This window comes from Oryza glaberrima, chromosome 3 (assembly GCF_000147395.1).
Source record: "Oryza glaberrima chromosome 3, OglaRS2, whole genome shotgun sequence".
Taxonomy (NCBI): domain Eukaryota; kingdom Viridiplantae; phylum Streptophyta; class Magnoliopsida; order Poales; family Poaceae; genus Oryza; species Oryza glaberrima.
In genome coordinates this window covers 32,857,942-32,879,043 of record NC_068328.1, presented here as the reverse complement: position 1 = coordinate 32,879,043, position 21,102 = coordinate 32,857,942, and the positions used below count along the sequence as shown (strand labels likewise).

Here is a 21,102-nt window from a genome sequence, read left to right as displayed (position 1 = left end):
GACACCTGAACCTGTACAAAGAAGGCCCAACTTAACTAGGAATAAGTTCACTCCATGACCCTTAAATTTGATCGAAATCTAAACCATGACCCTAAACTACAAAACCAGATATCTCGACCTCCAAACTTCTAAAACCGGTGCAATTTGACTCCCTGAGCGGTTTTGGGAGGTGGTTTTGCTGACGTGGCTTCTACGTGGCAATATTGACCGAGTCTTTGTTACACGTGGCGTTGACGTGGTACCTACGTGGCGGTAGAAATAAAAAATATGCGTGGGACCCATTAGGCATTCACACAAAAAGAAATGTGGGCCCACTGACATGTGGGGCCCACATGTCAGTCCTCCTTCCTCCTCCCTCACTCCCTTCTCTCTCTTTCTCTTCCCTTCTTCCCCTTCGCCGCCGCTCCCACCGCCACCGCCGCCGCTCCCTACCACCGGCGAGCTCCAGCCCCTCCCCCGCGTGCAGACGGCTGGCGAGCCCCTCCCCCGCGGGCGGACGGCCAGTGAACCTCTCCCCCACGCACCGACGGCCGGCGAGCCCCTCCCCCGCGGGCGGACGGCGAGCGAGCCGGCGAGCCTTCCTCCCCGAGTTCCTCTACTGGGCCACCTCCTCGTCGCCGTCGTTGTCGACCCCCTACTCCCTCCGCACCTACTGCCTCCTCGTCCACCTCCTCTCCCGCACCGCCGCCGCCGCGGGATGGCGACGCCGCTCGCTCTCGCTGTCCCCGCACGCCACCGGCCGAAGGGGAAGAAGGGGAGAGAAAGAGAGAGAAGGGAGAGAGGGAGGAGAAAGGAGGTCTGACATGTGGGCCCCACATGTCAGTGGGCCCATATTTATGACTAATGGGTCCCACGTATATTTTTTATTTCTATCGCCACGTTGGTGCCACGTGTAAGAAAGACTCGGTCAATATTGCCACGTAGGTGCCATGTGGCGCCACGTCAGCAAAATTGCCTCCCAAAACCGCTCAGGGAGTTAAATTGTACCGGTTTTAGGAGTTTGGGGGTCGAGATTAGATTTCGATCACATTTGAGGGTCATGAAGTGAACTTATTCCACTTAACTACTAGCTCAGCCCAAGATCAAGAACCCAAACACTATCCGGCCCAATTGTAGTACTTCTCGGCCCAATATGAAGAGCCCAAACAGCACCCGACTTTGGCACCTGTACTACGCAAGGAATTCCACTACGCAACGCAAAGAGGTACTAGTATCCCAATAAAACCCGCGACCGCAAGGCGCCCCCGGTGTCACCGCCACGCGTGTCCGCGAAACCCGCCGCCTCCCGTCGGCGTGCCGCGTGCCTCCCCCTCCCCCTCCCCCGCCGCCGCCGCCGCCCCAAGCGAGTTGCTGGCTCCTTCTTCCGCCGCACGCTACCCCTCCTCCCCGACCCCGCCGCCCCGATGAGCGGCCGCGACAACCACCAATGGCCGCCGCCGCACCGAGGCTACGACCCCCGGGACCCCGCCGCCGCGTGGCAGGGCGACGCCTCGACCTCCGCCGCCGCCGCGGCGGCGGCCGCGGGGGTAAACCCCTACATCTACGTCCCCAACCCCCAGTACGCCCCCAACCCTCTCAATCTCGTCCTCAATCATGTGCTCCACAACCCCGCCGCCCTCGCCGCCTACCATCACCAGCAGCAGCAGCAGTACCACCACCACCAGCAACTCCTCCATTCATCTGCGTACCACCAAAACCCTACCCATAATCTCCAGCACCGTGCTGCCGTCCCTGCACCAGCAGCACCGGCGGCCGCCCCTAGCATCCAGCACCGCCCTGTCGCCCCCGCGACAGCCGCGGCCGCGCCGGGGCTGCCTCAGCCGAAGAAGAAGAAGAAACAGAAGGAGCCGGCTCCGCAGGCGCATCCCCCGCCACCCCTGCCCCCACCGCAGCAGCAGCAGCAGCAGCCAAAGCCGCAGCAGCAGCCGGGGGCTCTTGAGAGGGCGCAGGCGGCGGCGAGGAAGGTGCGGGACGAGATCATTAAGGCTGGTGAGGGCGTTACAGGGTGGAAGATAGCGCAGGCGGTGCTGGTGGCGCTCAAAGTGGATTCCTGGGGCTCTCTTGGTGTCCAGCTCCATGAAGTACCCCTCCTGCGCGACCTCTTCCTCGTCGAGGGCAAGGTCAGTTTTGCTTGATTAGCTGCAGGGACAACAATAGTTTGCAATTAATTGTTGCTACTATGTATCCCTGCAAAATTTGTATATGTTCTGTTCAGTCTTAATTGGCGTGCAATTGCTAAATTCTAAAGCTGAAGTTTCATGAGAAAATTGTAGCATAGGTATGAAATTCTGCACTGTGCTGGGTGCTTGCTGTCGACATATGCAAATTTCACGTTTCTCCTTTAGTATTAACTTTCCATCTTTGTTTATTTCTTTACATTGTTTCTTTTGTTCTATAATTGTATCACTTGCTGAATTTCCATTTCTTTTATGTTTTTGCTATAATGTTGTCCCTTTACGTTGGAATGGAACGAGACTACAAGTGGTACAAGTTCTATTCTTCTTCTGAAACAGAAGAAAGGAAAACAAATATCAAACGGTTGAAACTCTCTTAGCCTGAAATTACAAATTGTTTCAGCTCTTGGTGAAAGAATTAAGCAGTTAAATAAATTACCAAAGTCAATGTTGCATAGCATGCCTTGGCAGAAGATAGATAATCAGTTACTTGTATATAGTACTGCGATTAGGTGACGTCGTGATAGGTATTTGATGCAAAGGACCCAAAAAGGTGGAATGATGTATGATATGGGAGATAACATAATTCTAAAAGTGGCAAACTACTTCTGATATAAAACAAGCTGAATATTAAGAACCTTTCCATGCAAACATCATTATTGTGAAACTGTGATATTGAATTAGTTTGATGTCGCTTATTTACAATATATATCGAATTTATTTGCTTTTCCTTTGCACTTTTGAGTGAGCATAAAGCTGCTGAACTTTTGTTGTTAATATCAAATCATCAGTATTTGGTTCAATTTTACTTCGTGATGCTGCTTATTTATTTCACATGGGCATGGCCTTTTTTTTGTCAGGTGAATACATTCATCCATTGCTATGTTGCAGCAAGGAAAATTGTTTCAGTTTATGATTTAGAGTCTGAGATATGCAAGAATGAGAGCATTGGACAGTTTGAAGAGTTGGGGTTGGGGCCTTTTCTTCAGCATCCACTTGTTGCACATTATTTTTCAGTACCTGCCGATTTGTCCTTGGTACCTAAGCTTAGTAGTGACGAGATTATAAATTGGCTTCAGAAGTTTATGGACAACTCTAAAAAGAAAATTACAGTGGAAAACTTCTTGGATTATCTTGCGGAGCAAAAGTCAGTCTCTGGAAAGGAAAACCTTGGTGTACGAATACAAAGCTTGAGGTATGAATGTTAGAATTGAGCACGTACTTATTTATTGACTTTCCCCATGCGTCCAACATTTTTAGTGGTGCATACTTCAAGGTTGAAATAGAAATAACTAGTTTCCTTTGGTCTTTCTTCAGAATTTTCTTCTTTTTCTAATTTGGGAGATTTTGTAGGTTGCATATTTCCTTTCTCCGGCAGGCCAGGAGAACTGAAGTGTCTGCTGTTAAATTTCAAGGCAACACCAGTGGCTCAGGTGATGGTAGTTGTGAGAAGGATTTGGTGAAAAATAGAAAATTTCATTTGAGCAAACAGGCATTGGATGAGAGGTTCAGTGCTATAACTAGTCGTATAAAGAAATTACCAGGTATCAATAAGCACATCCATTTTGATTCAACTGATGATGAAACTGATGGTGATTCTAGTTCTGAGGGTGATGCAGTTGATAACAGTGAGAGTAAAACTGGTTCTGCTGCTATTGATAACAAGGATGTTGATAAGCGTGTTAGTAGCTGTCCATATCCTTCAAAAACAGAAGAAATGGAGCGTCTTGGCTTAAAGTCTGAAACGAGTAAAAAACCACCTTTGGATAGTAGCAAGGTAAAAGAGAGTAGTAAAAAGGGTTATACGAGAGAAAAAAGGAAATCTGAAGAGAATGGGAGCCCCACCTCTTCATGCAAACGGCCCAAGAAGAAGCAAAAGGTTCAAATGCAAAAGCATGAGTTATCACCTAATTGTTTCTTGAGTATAGGTAAGTTGGAGAAATTCATAACGACCTGGAAGGAAGCATGCCGTGAACATCCAGTTCAACAGGTATGCTAATTCATGATCATATTTGTTTTCTTTCTGTAATTGTTAACCTGAATGATGCCAATATTTGTTTGAAACAAACAGGCACCATAATTATGTAGCTCTATGTACTGATATACAAGTTTCTTTCGATTTATTTGTGATATTTGTCATACTTGTTTGATGGTTTGGTCGTACAATGTACTTCATTTCATTACTTATTTGAAAACACATCATTGATTGTTTAGAAAGAGGTAAGTGTGTTTAGTCTAGACATTTCCAATTTCTAAACTAAATTGTCTTGCATTTCACCATGAAGGTTTTAGAGTTGCTAGCAAATTACTATGCGGAAACACCAAAGGAGAAGAAGAAAATAATAAAGTTTTTCTCTGAGTACCCTGGCATTGGCTTCCTAAATGTTGCCGTGAGTTGATTTCTTCTCCTTTACTCATCCCCCTTATTCGTTTTACTTGTATCTATTATCTACTATCCATACTATCCAAATATGTTGCAGAAAATGGCTTTAACCTTTTAGTTGCTACCTAATTCATTTTAAGACAGCGGGATAATGAACTCATAGGATTTATAGATGCAACTTGCAAGTTATATCCTCTGTTGAGTGGGCCATTCTATGTCTGCGTGTGTTCGAGACTGTCATTATTTGTGTTTGACAAGCAGATTTGTTTGTCTTTGATCAATCCTATGTGTGTGCTCATCTGTACTATTTTGTCTCCTGTCCTCCCATATTTGTCCATTTCATCCTGGAGAAAATTCAAATTCGGCTTTTGGAATGCAGTATTCCAGTACCTGCCCATTTCAATTTAGCGTTTGGGGTTGTAACTCCGTTTTCAAATAACTAATAACCTAGACTCTTGATTTGAACTTTGACCACTAATTACTCTTAAATGATTGGGCTAAAGTGCAGAAAAAGTTTCATGCTTGTATTGAGGACATAATACACTTTAATAACATGGCAACCTTTTTAATGTTTTTAAATATTTTGCAAAAAAGGACGAGTGGTCAAAGGTTAAAAAAGATTAGTGCCCATTATCAGTTATTTGAAAACGGAGTAATAAATAAAATTTAGGAGTATATATGATACTACCTCCGTCTCATATTACTTGTCGCTTTAAGTTTCTGATCATTCGTCTTATTCAAAAAATTTTGGAATTATTATTTATTTTGTTTGTGACTTGTTTTATTATCAAAAGTACTTTAAGTTTGACTTATTATTTTTTATATTTGCACTAATTTTTAAATAAAACGAATGGTCAAACGTTTCAAGAAAAAAGTCAAAGCGACAAGTAATATGGGACGGAGGCAATACTTATGATAGTTATGTGTTTAATTCTTGTCATTTTAGCTTGATTATTTCATTTGGGCTTGGAATGGAGAAAACATTATTCAGATTTTGGCTGGTATTTGAATGAGTGGAAAGGCTGATTCTGCCCGGAACAGGATGGAATAACCAGCATAGTAGCTGCTAGTACACAGCCTCCTCTGCTGGTTTGGGTGGTGGTACTGCACATTCCAGCCAGTTCCAGATTCCAGAATGGAATTGATAAGATCTCTTCTTTGCCACTTCTGAATAATGGAATAAGAAGAATTCTTCCATTCTTTTTCTCGAGGGAGAAAAACCAAACTAAAGCAGAATTCCTAGTAAAAATAAATCCAGGATTCTTCCACTTAGATGAAACAGCTTAGATGAAATAGTAAGTAATAGTCCCGCTCGCATCCATGGTAAATGTTAAAGGAATTATACTTGCAGGGATACGGAAATACGCTAGTCACTCAGTTTCTGAAGACTCAAGCTGTTGATTTCAGCTTTCGTAGGGGTCATTTGGGGATTGTTTAAGCATAGGGATGGGCGAGGTATGGTTCAATTGACAGGTGGTTGTTATGTGAATTGAATTTTCATTTTACAATCAAGTGACTGCTAAAAAAATACAATAAAGTGGCTGAAAATAGGTTGTGGTAGAAACAAGGTACCTGGTGACTATGTCCCTTTTTTTAGCATAGGCCTTAGAGATAGTTTACCACAGCACACAAGAGCATCACTTCATCAGTTCGTGGACCTCTACCAACGATGTCCATAACAAATGAGGTGTTGATTTTTTTTATTTTCTTGTAGTTATCTGTCTAGTATTCATATGGTAGTGCACTAAATAAATAAATTCCAATATATAGTCCTGAAGCATCCATGACTAGCCAGATTTTGCATGCAGTTACACATGTTTTCTCCCTGGAGATATTTGCTTTACCTTTCTTGGTGGAGGTATTATTTCTATGGAGAGCCAATAAAGGATTGAATTGTGTTTTAACAGCTTGCATTATTTAAGTAAATAGACTTTTTTTTAAAGGACTAACGGTGTCCAACCAGCAAAATCTGGCCCAGCCATAAACTATGGTTGGGACACATTGAACAGGACAAACCGACTTTACTTGCCTAAGAGCATTTCTTCCCTTTCTCCATTTGCTATAATAGGTACCATTTTGGGGTGTTTGTTTTATGTACTGCAACATGGATATGCAGGTTAGAGCGATGGGATGTGGTCTGCTGGATAGTCTTTATGATGCGATCAATGTCTTTAATGAGAATAAATCATCATCAAATATTCCTGATACCACCACTGAGCTTATGGAAGTGGAGCCACCACCAAGTAAAAGAAAATCAAAATGTGTCGCGAAAGGAGACAATGATACCAATGTTGGCAGCAAGGATCCTGGATGCAGTACTCTCTCTCTCTCTCTCCCCCTGTCGCACACACACACAACACTATTTGTTTTGTTTGATCTTCACACAGAATTCTGTGCCATGCCATGGAACTGAAAGAAATTGAAATTCCCTTTATGTTGCTTTTCGAAACTTGCAACACCTAAGTCAAAGAAATACCACCTTTTTCACGTTTATCATATATTCCTGCAGGTGTCACAGCTGATGATGTAATCAGGAGAATTACTGAATTTTTTGAGTCCAATCGTGGAGTGTCCAGAACCGATGCTTCGCAAGTGAGAAAATCTACATTCTTGAGAACACTTCTCGATTGTGAAACATGCATAACTGCTAAATTTTCAGCCAACCAATTTAGCGCTCTTGGCCATGGTACTTTCCTCGAGTTCTTGGGGAAACATGAGCAACATTTACCCCCTAAGTTGAGCAGTTTCTTGAAAGTCGGAAAGTTAACACATTCTTCAGTGGAAGTTTCTGTACTGCAGCAACAGATTGAGGTTTTACTCTGCCAAGCTGGGGGTAATTGGCTTGAAGATGGTGAGTTTTCGGAGGATAGTTTCTCTAAGCTTCTCAAAAGGCAATTTCCAACTATTAGCTTTGATATTGTGCAAGATAAATCTGGAGAAGGACTTCTTGATTCTATTGAGAGACAAAGGAAAAACATAGAAATAAATAATATCATGTTTTCTATGTCTTTGTTGGAGAAACGGTGGTCTGGTATTGTTCCAGGTAACCATGATACCGTTGATGGGCTAATGAATGATATTCAACAATCTTGTTCTGTAACAGTCTCCTCACAAGAAGCAATTAAATGTTTGCTTAAGGCTCCAATGCTGTCAGATCTACTTACTTGGTCGCATTGGGATTTGTTGTTTGCTCCCTCTCTGGGTTCCTTCATGCACTGGTTGCTGCATACAGGCCCAGTTCAAGATCTAGCTTGCATCGTGACCACAGATGGTAGGTTTATTAGAGTTGATCCATCTGCTACTGTTGACCAATTTTTAGAAGGCATTATTCAATGTTCACCATTCCAAGTGGCAGTGAAGCTGCTTTCCTTGCTACATGTTTATAATGGTTCTACCAACACTCCAATTTCCTTGTTGAAGTGTTATGCACAACGAGCAATAGGCATCATAATGGACAACGGTAATGATTTGCTGAACACTAAATCTGAAGGCAAATCCTTTAGTGCAAGGAACATTTGGTCTGATATGTCAAAAGACATTGACGACATAGTTCATCTGGTTGCCAAATTTGTACTTGACTGTCTTGGTCATCTACCTTCCGAATTCCGGAGTCTTGCAGCAGATGTTTTATTGGCAGGACTTCGAACTATCACGAAGAATTGCTATTCAGCCATCTTGCTTGAAGCCACTGAAACCGGGCAGCTGTGCATGCTTCATGATATTGGGTTATCACTTGGAGTAGCAGAATGGGTTGAAGATTGTCGCAGATTATGTTTAACTGACGAAATTCATGCAAATATAGAAATGCATGCTTCTTCTAGGCATCCATCAACTGCATCTGGAGTTGCTATATGCGAAAACTCTAACTTGCTTAATGCTACTGATGTTGATATAATGAAGAGGAGCAAGTCATTGCCTGGCAAGGATAATCAAATTGTTGCTGTAAGTAAAAACCAAAATGTATTAAATATCGTCACAGCAAAGCTTGATACTGCAGAATTCATTACTAACAAATCTCCCACCTTGGGAGAAGTGAATCCTGAGGAAGCAACTCTAGTTATTGAGACCATACGCCGTGAAGAATTTGGTTTGGATCAGTCCTTAAGTTGCACTGAAAATAGTTTGTTGAAAAAGCAGCATGCTCGACTTGGCAGAGCACTCCATTGTCTCTCACAAGAACTATACTCCCAGGATTCTCACCTACTTCTTGAGCTGGTAAACTTCTCCCTGCATGTTTTTACTGCCTTGTTTTCTTCGCTTGCTCTGGAGGCGATAGCATGAACATCTGGATTTCTTTTTTGCTGACATTAATGTACTCTAATCAGGTACAGAATGCTGATGATAATACTTATGTTGAGGATGTTGAACCCACATTAGCATTTATTCTTCAAGACAATGGTATTGTTGTTCTCAACAACGAGAGTGGCTTCTCCGCTGAAAATATTCGAGCACTTTGTGATATTGGTAACTCAACAAAGAAAGGATCCAACCAGGGTTATATTGGAAATAAGGGCATTGGATTCAAATCAGTATTTCGGGTAGGGTAAAATCATGTTCTAACTATATTTACCTTAGTGCTGTGTAAATTCTGTGGTTGCATGCCTTCTTATATGTAGTTACATGATCTTATCGTAACAGTTAATTGCTTCATTGTTTATACTTTTACACCTTATAGGACCTTTGAGTTATGTAGGAATGGTTCCATTTTCATTTCATTATTATATCTTTTTCAGGTAACTGATGCTCCCGAGATCCATTCAAATGGTTTCCACGTGAAATTTGATATTACAGAAGGCCAAATTGGTTTTGTATTGCCAACTGCAGTTGCACCCTACAATACTGATTCTGTAAGTAGAATGTTATCTGTTGAAGATGTCAAGGACTCTTCTTCCTTCTGGAATACTTGCATTGTGCTTCCATTCAGATCAAAATTCAAGGAGGGTACCAGCATGCACTCCATTGCATCCATGTTTTCAGATCTCCACCCATCTCTGCTCCTGTTCCTTCATCGGCTGAAATGCATCAAGTTTAAGAACATGATGAATGATACGCTATTGGTTATGAGAAGGAAGGCCCTTGGTAACGGCATTGTGAGAATTTCAAATGGGAATGATACGATGAGTTGGTTGGTAGTTAGCAAGAAGTTACAGGGCACAATTGTACGCAATGATGTGTGCTCTACAGAGATAGCTGTGGCATTTACTTTGCAGGAGACTCAGATGGGGGAGTATGAGCCTTACTTGAAGCAACAACCCGTATTTGCTTTTCTACCTCTAAGGAATTATGGTCTTAAATTCATTCTTCAAGGGGATTTTGTCTTACCTTCTTCCAGAGAGGAGGTGGATGCTGATAATGCATGGAACCAGTGGTTGCTGTCTGAATTTCCTTCTTTGTTTGTCAGTGCACAAGAATCCTTTTGTGCTCTTCCTTGCTTCCAGGGTTGCCCTGGAAAGGCTGTTACAACCTTCATGAGTTTTGTTCCTCTAGTGGGAGAAGTTCATGGATTCTTTTGTCAGCTACCTCACTTGATCCTTTCAAAGTTGCGTCTCACCCGTTGCATGGTTTTAGAGGGCTCTAGTTCGCGATGGGTCTACCCATGCAACACTCTTCGAGGTTGGGATGAACAGACTAGAATATTAATTTCTGATAGCTTACTTCTGGAGCATCTTGGTCTTGGGTACCTATCAAAAGATATAATCATATCTGATACATTATCAAGGGCCCTAGGTATTCATGAGTATGGACCAAAAGTTTTGATTGACATCATGTCATCTATTTGTCGAGTTGATGGTTGTATTGAGTCACTGGGGCTGGAATGGCTATGTGCTTGGTTCATTTCTCTTCATTTATCATTGATGCACCATTCTTCCAAAAATCTTCCATTAACCACAAGCCCTGAAGATCTTTTGTGTGCTCTCAGAAAAATACCATGTATTCCACTTTCAGATGGTTCATTTAGCTCTATAGCAGATGGACCCATATGGTTGCCTTATGATGTTCTCAATTCAAAACCTGATTCCAGAAGTAGTATGCTGAACTTTCCTGTTCTATATAGTAACCTTCGGACAATAAATCCCCGCCTTCTATCTGTGTCTTGTCAAAACAAGTATCTCACAGAAGAAATGCGAGCAAACGACCTGATGGACATTCTGCTGAAGATGGGAGTGCGGAAGTTGTCTGGACATGATATTATAAAAAATCACATCCTGGTGTCTTTGTCTAACAGTACAGAAGCTAATGTGGCCAATACAATGATGATAGAGTATGTGAGCTTTATAATGCTTCATCTTCAGTCTCCTTGTGCAAGCTGTAACTTTGAAAAAGAAGAGATAATGTCAGAACTACGGAGGAGGCCTATCTTACTTACGAACCATGGCTACAAGTGCCCATGTGATGAACCAATTCACTTCAGTAAAGAATATGGAAATTCTGTGGACTTATGCAAGTTACTTCTGAATGTAGAAATAAAATGGATTGAACTTGATAGTTGCTATTTGATGAATCGTGGTTCAGATTCATTACCACCATTTGAACTTAAAAAATGGAGGCAATTTTTTGAGGAGATGGGCGTGACTGACTTTGTTCAGGTAGTGAAAGTTGAGAAAAATATTTCCCAGGCTGATTCTTCTCTTGCAGGAAGACTTTCTCAAGGTCATCATTCTGGAACACCCTGCATTGTGTATGACTGGGAGTCGCCAGAATTGGTTAGCATTTTGTCAACATTTTCTTCCAAAAAATGTCGAGAAAATTGTGTGTATCTTCTGGAGGTGCTTGACAAATTCTGGGATGCTCACTATAGTGCAAAAGCTAGAATCCATGCAGATGCGACACATTCTGGTGAAAACATAGCAGTTGAATCGTCCTTTATGAATTCTATTCGTACCTTCAAATGGATAGCATCAGCTATGGATGAGGACCTTCATTATGCAACAGATTTATTTTATAATACTGAAGATGTGCGTTCCATTCTTGGTAGTGTGGCACCATATGCTGTACCTCAGGTTAGTATTTGTATTTGTCAATCTTCATGTCCGAGTACTCATGAAAAATATCATCACCAACTTTCTGCTGCCGTAAGAAAGAAAGAAACTGCTATTCACCTTAGGAACATAAACTCATTCCTATATATGGAACAGGTATGCAGCAGATCACTTGGGAAAGATATTGGATTCAAAATAAAGGTATCACATAGTGATGCTTTGATGATCCTCAAATCCTGGATTGCTTCACAGACTTCTTTTAGTGCAAGGTACTTGATTTCAATGTCTGTATTTTAATCATAGCATTTTGTGATCTGCAATTTTAGAGCGTATCAGTCATGTAAGGAGTACTAATCTAAATATTCCCAGTCCCCATCTATATCATGTATGTACTGCAGTTTAAGAATGGGATATCTTTGTTCTAAACTTGGTAATGCTTTGACCTTCTTTTTTCAGTATGGACCAGATGTGCAAATTCTACACCTTTGTGTCAGAAGGTTTTGCCACTGCAACGATTGACATTAAACGGGAGTTTTTGTCTTGCTCCTCTATATTTACACCATTAAACCGTGCTCGATCTAATGAGCTTGTTCCTGGAAAATTCTTGTCCCCAAAAGATCTGTATTGGCATGACCCAACAGGCTGTTCTGAAATAATTACAGAGAAAGTCATTTCAATGAAGAATAAGATTAGTATGTTCCCAAGAAAGATGCTATCTTCAGCCTATCCCAGCCTTTGCGAATTCTTTACTGAGGCATGTGGTGTACCAAAGGTTCCCAAGACATCTGACTATGTTGATATACTTTTAGGGCTGTCAAATGCTGCATTACCTTCAGAAGTAGCCAATCAGGTAAGTTGATTTTGTGCATGAATTACCGAAGATTATATTTTGTAATAGCTCATCAGTATAAAGCTTTTATATATTTGAATGTTGTCTGTAGCTATTTCCAGCTAATTATTGTTTTTACAACAAAACACCATTCTACATGATTTTGTCTTGTAAGGTATCTCCTTTAAATTTCCATCTCTCTTTACACTCTCTATGTAGGTCTTTCGTGTGTTTGCGAGGTGGGCTAATGATCTCCATTCTGCAAATGACAATATGAATGATATATTGTTCTTGGAAGGATCTCTTCAAAAGTTGGAGACAACAATACTGCCAACCTTGGGTGATAAATGGGTCTCTCTCCATCCTTCTTTTGGCCTTGTTTGCTGGGTAGATGATAATGAGTTGATGCAACACTTTGAGGACTACAATGGTGTTAACTTCATACAATTTGGAGAACTTTCTTATGAAGACAAGCAACTGCTGTATGGAAGAATTGCTGCATTGCTAAAAAGCCTAGGCATCCCTGCACTTTCTAAGGTAATTAAAATCCTGTTTTGGGAACGGTCATTGACCTTTTTTATCTGCTTTTACCTGGAAGACCATTCATTTTTGTCACTGAGAGAAATATTAATAACTTCAGTGTTCTTTATTTATGAAAAATATTCTCCAAATTAATCTCTATTAAGAGAACAAATTTTATCATTGAGAGAAAATTTAATAACTTCTGAGTGTTCTTTACTTATGGAAAACATGTTCCAAATTAATCTCTATTAAGAGAACACAAAAAGGGCACAAAATAGAATGATTACTGAACTGGCTGTGGCACCAGTGTGTTTTTCATGCACTTCTCAGATACCTATTTTCTACGATCTACCACTGCTCATCCTGAGTGGGTAGTAGCAAATCGGAGAAACTTCAAGGTGGATGAATCTTGATTATTTTATTTTATGTATTTATTTATTTTGCAAAATACGTTTGGATGATGCTGACTTTACACAGCTTTTCTTTTGCGGGGAACTTTAGCCAGCTGTCAAAATTGACTGCCTTTGATGAGACGCTCAGTTCAGTTGATAGCAGCTGAAAATATGCGTTCTGTCTGAATGCTGCACATGCTTTGATATTTAATTCTTACACATCTTTTACTGATTATGTAAATAAATAAATGCATATTTAACAATTGCATATATACATCAAATTGCTCAAGCATACGAGTAGGAACTTACATATTGAATATTCTTAGCAGCAACTATTGTCCATTTTCTGTATGTTTCTCATCCAGGATTGTTGCCCTTCTCATAGGTTATTTATCGTGAAGCAATATTTTACGGTACAGTGGATAACAGAGAAAAGGTTACAGTAATTTCTTGGCTATTACCATATATGCAACGCTACATCTATAAGATGCATAGAGATACATATGTAAACTTTCAACAAAATGAAATCACGAAGCTTAGCAATCTCCAAGTTATTGTTGTTGAGAAGTTATTCCACAAGTATAAGCTGAAAGAACGTGAGAGTTCTTGTAAGAGAAGATTCAAATGCAATTGCCTATTGCAGGTTAGTATCTACCTTCCTATTAACTACCTGCTCTTCATTTGTTTCTTATTCTTATAAGAAAGAGAACTTCTGGAGAAGCCCTTTTTGCTAGAATTCCACCCACAAACAATTGTATTTCAAGTTCTGATTATTTTGATTTATTTTTTTCCACATGTGGAGGCCTGTAGGGTAGCATTATTTATCGACCTCCTTACCTTCTAAGCTTCATGCCTTTTGAACTTTATGCTATGCAAATGCATGCATAATGTACTCATTACTCAACAGTAAAATTTTACTCTGATAAAGTCAGCTCTGATTTCCCAAATCCATTTGTTATGTTCCTTATTTCCAGGGAAATAATCTATATGCTACGCAAGAAGCTGATTCACATTCACTGTTTCTGGAACTGTCTAGACTTTTCTTTGATGGATCCCCTGATCTGCACTTTGCGAACTTTCTGCACATGGTCAAAACCATGGCAGATTCTGGCACCACAGCTGAACAAATAGAGTCTTTTATCGTTAATAATCAGAATGTGCCTGATTTGCCTGAGCATGAAGCTGTTTGGTCCTTTTCTTCCTTGATCATATCAGACCAAGATGTTGATTGCCAAAGAACTGAATTCCAATCTATATGTGACAGTCAGAAAACTGAAATCAGATCTACATGTGAACTCAATATTTCCAAGCATCAGAGAACGTCTGGAGTTGCTTCAAGTTGGCCACCAAACGACTGGAAAACAGCCCCAGATTTCATAACATCTCACAATAGCCAGTTTACACCCAATCAAGAGACAAACTTGAACAATGTTGTACCTTCGTTAGACTTAACCAAGACTCTGTGTGAAAACTCAGAAGATATTGTGGGTCCTGTTGATCTTGAAGGGGATTGGATTACAGAAGATGATTTTGGATCAGAAAATACAGTACTTGCAGAACGTATAGGGGCAACTGGCGATGAGCCTCATATGGTGATGTCGATTAACTCTGCCAATTTGCCGGCTTATTTGGATTTAGAAACCGGAAGCTCAGCAAACTCAGTGGTGGATATTGAGCTAACAGAATTCAATGATAAACTGGCAAATGTTTCGGAGAAGAGGGATAGGCTCTGCATAAAGGCTCCAGACAGAGACAAATTATTGAGAATTGGCAAGCAAGGGGAAGCTGCAGCCCACCAACATTTTGTTGATCATTTTGGATCCAATAATGTCAGGTGGGTGAATCAAGAAAATGAAACGGGGTTGCCTTATGACATTGTTGTCACACACAAATCGGGTTTCACAGAATATGTGGAGGTGAAGGCAACAACAAATTCATACAAAAATTGGTTCTACATTACATTGAGGGAATGGCAGTTTGCATTAGAAAAAGGCAATGCCTTTACCATTGCTCGTGTTGTTCTGAAGGATTCAAAGAAAGCAAATGACAAATCAAATGTTCTCATTTTGAAGAATCCATACAAACTTTGCCTGAACAAATCAGTGTATCTTGCCCTCATAATACCACAGCAATATCAAACAAAACGCCGTTACTTTGAAGGTCACTCGGATTTGCAAAGTGAGGTAAACCATTGAGATCTGCAACTTTGGCTAAGCCTTTACTCAATAGGAAGGGAGGTTGTGGGGATTTTGCCACTGCACCTTTACTTCAATAGGTACAATCTGACATACGCTATATCAGTTTTGTTTGGCTCCATATTTACCAACATAGGGTTTTCCATAGTAAGCTCATTCTATGCTTTCTGGATATACTACTTGTCGCGATGGTTCTCGGCCATGTCATAGGACATCACCTCGTCTAACTTGTAATTTTAGCTGTTGTAACTATTCATCCAACTTTGTGGCCTCGGTTTTCAGTTCGAGGTTCTTGATACATGAACGTGCCTGATCATAATGAAAAGTCCCATTGCAATTGTACAAATATCTCAATTTTAATTACCATGTGTTATTTACTTTCCAGTAATACGTTACCAGAATCCTCCAATTTCACATATACAAAGAGGTGTGTGCCAATTCCATACTGGAGTACTCCTATATTTTTAAGTCACATACTAAGGGTGTGTTTAGATTCCAAAATAAATTTTGGTCAAAAATGTCGCATCAAATATTTGGACATATGCATGGAGCATTAAACGTAGGAAAAAAAACCAATTGCATAGTTTGCATGTAAATTGCGAGACTAATCTTTTTGAGCCTAATTGTGCTATGATTTAGCAATGTGATGCTAAGTAAACATTTACTAATGGTGGATTAATTAGGCTTAAATAATAAATTTGTCTCGCAGTTTAAAGACAGAATCTGTAATTTGTTTTTGTTATTAGTCTATGTTTAATACTTTAAATGTGTGTCTGTATACTTAAAAAAAAAATTTTGGACGATGAACTAAACACGGCCTAACATGAGGAGTATGTGTAGCGAGCTTTCGAATGCACGAGGTCATTCATACCTGTTGTTCAGATGAAGTTTTTATGTGACCGGATGAGCAGTGGGGATGTGTGGTCCTTTGCCCAGTCGCACCAACATCTATTACTAGGGACACGGGCACCAACTGACGACATTACGAACAATGGCCCGGTTTCTCGAGGAGTACTAGAAATCTAACTTGCGAGACAACTGCCACGAACTAAACTGACGAACTAGATGGAACGAACAATCCCGTGCAATAGTCCCTGCCTAAACTGCCGTCCTCAGACCCGTCGTTCGTGTCCCATACGTGGAACCGATCATTGCACCGTGCTATGTACTTTGGTCGGGTCTAGTCCAGCCAGAATATGGTGGTGGTGTCGGCGCAGCCGCACTAACGCGGCACGTCGACTCGTCGTACCTGCTGCTTGTTTTTTTGAGTGGAAACGGACTCGCGCACCGGCAGCAGGCGAGCGGGAGAATTCCGTTGCATTCAAACCAAACCAACCTAACCAGCACCAAAGCTGTGGCCAGCCACTTTACCCCCTCCCGCATCGCACGCGCCCCGACCTAACGCAACGACCCGACGCGTCTCTTCTCCTCGTCGTCGGTGCCGTGCCGCTCCGGTTGGACTCTCTCCTCGACGGCGCCGGTCTCGGCCTCTCGGGTTATCTCCGCGTCGTCCAAACGCTCGCCCACACGCGAAAGAAAAACGCACACAAAAACACACGCAAAACGAGCCGTTGCGACCTGTCTCTCTCTTTCTCTCTCTCTCCGCTAATCCGGTGAGTCCCCCACCACCGCAACGTTCCGGTCTTTAATAAACACCCAGCCTCCCACTTCACCTCTCGCTTCGCTTGTCGCTTCCGCCTCGCCACGCCTCGCTTTTCCAATGCCGCCGCCGAAGCGCGCGTGCCGCCTCGCGCTGCTCGCCGCCGGGGGAGCCTACCTCCTCTTCCTGCTCCTCTTCGAGCTCCCCTCCGTCTCCATCTCCGTCTCCACTGCCTCGCCGGCGGCGGCGGCAGCGGCCACCACGCACCGCCCGCGCCGCCGCGAGCTCGAGGCGGCCTCCTCCTCCTCCTCCTCCTCCTCCTCCTCGCCTCTCCGCCCGCTCAAGACCGCCTTCCCTTCCCGCCGCTCCCCGCTCGCCGTCTCGTCGATCCGCTTCCGCCGCCGCAACTCGTCTTCCATCGATGCTTCCGCCGCCTCCGCCTTCGCCGCCGCGCGCCCGCTCATGCACCACCTCCTCTCCTCCTTCTCTTCCCCTTCCCCGTCGTCCTCGCCGTCCCCATCTCCGTCCACGTCCGATTCATGCCCGTCCACGATCTCGGTGCCTATCCACCGCCTCACAAGCGGCGGCGGCGGTGGCAATGGCGGGGGTGTGACGGTGGAGCTGCCGTGCGGGATGGGGGTGGGATCGCACGTCACGGTGGTGGCCCGGCCGCGGCCGGCGCGGCCGGAGAGCGAGCCGAGGATCGCGGAGAGGAGGGAAGGGGAGGCGGCGGTGATGGTGTCGCAGTTCATGGTGGAGCTGCTCGGGACCAAGGCGGTGCAGGGCGAGGAGCCGCCGCGGATACTGCACTTCAATCCCAGGATCCGCGGCGATTTCAGCGGCCGCCCCGTGATCGAGCTCAACACTTGCTACCGGATGCAGTGGGCGCAGCCGCAGCGGTGCGAGGGCTGGGCGTCACAGCCGCACGAGGAGACAGGTAAACTCTCATACTACTATATCTTATCACTTGGTATCTAAATTCCCTTCAAAAATGTATATTTAAATGTTAAATTAGCCTCAAACTGATGTGAACTTTAACATTTTGGCGAATGGTTTTGGCCATTCAGTTGACGGGCAACTGAAATGTGAGAGATGGATTCGGGATGATAACAGCAAGTCAGAGGAATCAAATGCGCAATTGTGGTTAAACCGTTTGATTGGTAGGGGAAATGAGGTGGCCGCCGATAGGCCATACCCGTTTGAGGAGGGCAAGCTGTTTGCTTTAACTGTAACAGCTGGTTTGGATGGCTACCATGTCAATGTTGATGGGAGACATGTTGCGTCGTTCCCTTACCGCACTGTAAGTTTGTTAATTATGCTCCTATAGATTGCTGGTCAGTTTTTTTATGCCATCATAAGATTTGATTATCTGATTGTGGTTTAATTGTTGGTGCAACAGGGTTACAGTCTCGAGGATGCAACAGGCTTGTCTTTGAAGGGAGACCTTGATATCGAGTCGATTTTAGCGGGACATTTGCCCAATTCACATCCTAGTTTCGCTCCTCAGAGATACCTGGAAATGTCTGAACAGTGGAAGGCACCACCACTGCCAACTGAACCTGTTGAGCTTTTCATTGGCATTCTTTCAGCAGCCAATCATTTTGCTGAGCGTATGGCTGTTCGGAAGTCATGGATGATTGACACGAGAAAATCATCTAATGTCGTTGCCCGGTTCTTTGTCGCTCTGGTAGGTACTTATGTTCATGACTGGGTTTTTCGAATATGTTATTTGCCTGATGCAAACTCTAACCAAAAAAGCACCTTCACAGAATGGGGAAAAAGAGATCAATGAAGAGCTGAAAAAGGAGGCAGAATTCTTTAGTGACATTGTTATAGTGCCTTTCATGGATAGCTATGACCTTGTTGTTTTGAAGACCATAGCCATTGCTGAGTATGGGGTAGGCAATTGGACTTTACTGGACAAATACATCATTCATTTTTTACCATGCTTCAATTTGATTGACCTTCATCCTCATGTTAACCTTGTAGGTGCGAATTGTTCCTGCAAAATACATAATGAAGTGTGATGACGATACATTTGTTAGAATTGACTCAGTGCTGGATCAAGTGAAGAAAGTAGAGAGGGAAGGAAGCATGTATATTGGTAATATAAACTACTATCACAGACCTTTACGATCTGGAAAGTGGTCTGTATCATATGAGGTAAGAATCACAAGATGCCATTTGCTTTGCGATTAAAGGAGTCACACTATGTATGATGCTGACCCTTGATTACAAAAATGAATGGTCTTTGTTTTGTATTTCCTTCATAAGTGGAACTTAGTTGTTCAGCATAATGCTGCTTTATAGAGCTGGCACATATATTCTGCTTTTTATTTTTATATCAATTTATGGTTCAGTGCATTCATGTTGATCCTCTTTCAAACATAACTATTTCCGAGTTACCATCATTTGTTCTTTAAAACCTGACATTGGCATCTGTTAGTTTGTTATCATATTTCTCATGGTAGCAGTGAACTAGTGATGAGTTTTACGCGGCAGGAGTTTGATGTGGTTTCATGCTTCTTTCAGGAATGGCAAGAGGAAGTATACCCACCTTATGCTAATGGGCCAGGCTACGTAATTTCTTCAGACATTGCCCAGTACATTGTATCTGAATTCGATAATCAGACGCTAAGAGTACGTTTATCTACCCTATCCCTGGTCACTGAACATAGAAATGGAGTATTATGTTTAGAACGTGATAAATGGATGTATCATTTTTGTGATGCAGCTCTTCAAGATGGAAGACGTGAGTATGGGAATGTGGGTTGAGAAGTTCAACAGCACCCGTCAGCCAGTGAAGTATTCGCACGATGTCAAGTTCTTCCAGTCCGGTTGCTTTGATGGCTACTACACCGCACACTACCAATCCCCGCAGCAGATGATTTGCCTGTGGAGAAAATTGCAATTCGGCAGCGCTCAATGTTGCAACATGAGGTAGTATGGACGCTGACAAGAGAAAGCTCGTTTTAACCACTAACTAACGGCCATCAACAAGGATGTGTTTGGAGGTTCACCATTCTATGTACCTTGTGGCCATTCGTTCATTCTTTTGGTCAGTGGCCGATTGAGCTACTGATGCTGACCAGATGTTCCTTGTGTTTGTCTATATACACGTTAAGGAACGAAAAATTCTGCCACTAGCAGGAAGTATGCTGATTCCATCCAGATAATTGTCTCGTCCCAATTTTAGATTGAATTTTATGGGATAGAGCGAGTATAATGTAGAGTTGTAGCCTCCATCTAAATTTATTGTAATAGATTAGATTTTGTTTTATCCTAATTTTAGATTTAATTTATATTCTCTTTTATCCTAATTTTAGATTTATTTTTATGGGATGGAACGAGTATGAGCCTATTCAGCTGCCAGGGCTGCGGCCGCAGCAAGTATGAACAGTGTCGCACTCACTATACGCAGCCGCAGCCCTCGTAATCGGGAAGAGGCTCGATAATGTAGAGTTGTAGGCACTATTTACAATGTCATATCTAAGGTGGTGTTCTTTTCTCCTGAAGATGAAGATTAAGTTTTTTACGCAAAACGATGTGTTATTAATGTATGATTAATTGAGTTTTAATTATTACAAACTTGAAAAATAGATTAACAATGATATTTTAGAACAACTTTTATATAGAAAGTTTTCGCATAGCCGTTTGAAAACTTACCACAAAATTTTTTATCTTCATCCAACTTTTGTTGGAAAAATAAACGGGTATATTTTGATATATTTTCGGGATTAAGATAGTTTTACTAATTTAGAGAGGGAGCACAAGTTCCAAACTTCCGGTACAAAGTGCCGCGTGTCCACCCTGACTGTTCGTGGCAGACTACTGCACCTTTGGGTGGGTCACTCCCAAGTCAAGCATGGCCCAGCACGCAGCAGTGCCGCACCGCACCGCACCGCACCACCGCTCATCCGAGCAAACGTGGAGAGGAAATGGCAGAATCCGATTCCCCCGCACCAGCACCGGCTCGCATCGCACCCTTGCACCGTTGCACGCACGCAGAAAAGAAAAGAAAACGTCG

At 42.6% G+C, this 21,102-nt stretch overlaps 2 protein-coding genes across 2 annotated transcripts; both read left to right on the top strand.

Annotated features, from left to right (window-relative positions):
• The first annotated feature begins 1,352 nt into the window (after positions 1–1,352).
• Positions 1,353–15,821, top strand: LOC127768636 (protein NO VEIN). Its single transcript, XM_052294254.1, has 13 exons — positions 1,353–2,120; positions 3,035–3,369; positions 3,528–4,164; positions 4,460–4,564; positions 6,674–6,872; positions 7,067–8,772; positions 8,883–9,095; positions 9,291–11,558; positions 11,694–11,806; positions 11,994–12,387; positions 12,586–12,903; positions 13,666–13,923; positions 14,255–15,821. Exons 1-13 carry the CDS (start codon positions 1,404–1,406, stop codon positions 15,473–15,475), a joined length of 8,484 nt encoding a protein of 2,827 aa, XP_052150214.1. The 5' UTR covers positions 1,353–1,403; the 3' UTR covers positions 15,476–15,821.
• Positions 15,822–17,141: 1,320 nt separating this feature from the next.
• On the top strand, positions 17,142–20,389 carry LOC127766163 (hydroxyproline O-galactosyltransferase GALT6-like). The gene is made up of 7 exons (XM_052291232.1): positions 17,142–18,012; positions 18,143–18,375; positions 18,475–18,762; positions 18,845–18,973; positions 19,065–19,238; positions 19,608–19,715; positions 19,810–20,389. The coding sequence occupies exons 1-7, from the start codon at positions 17,196–17,198 to the stop codon at positions 20,017–20,019; spliced, it is 1,959 nt and encodes a 652-aa protein (XP_052147192.1). The 5' UTR covers positions 17,142–17,195; the 3' UTR covers positions 20,020–20,389.
• The last annotated feature ends 713 nt before the right edge of the window (positions 20,390–21,102 follow it).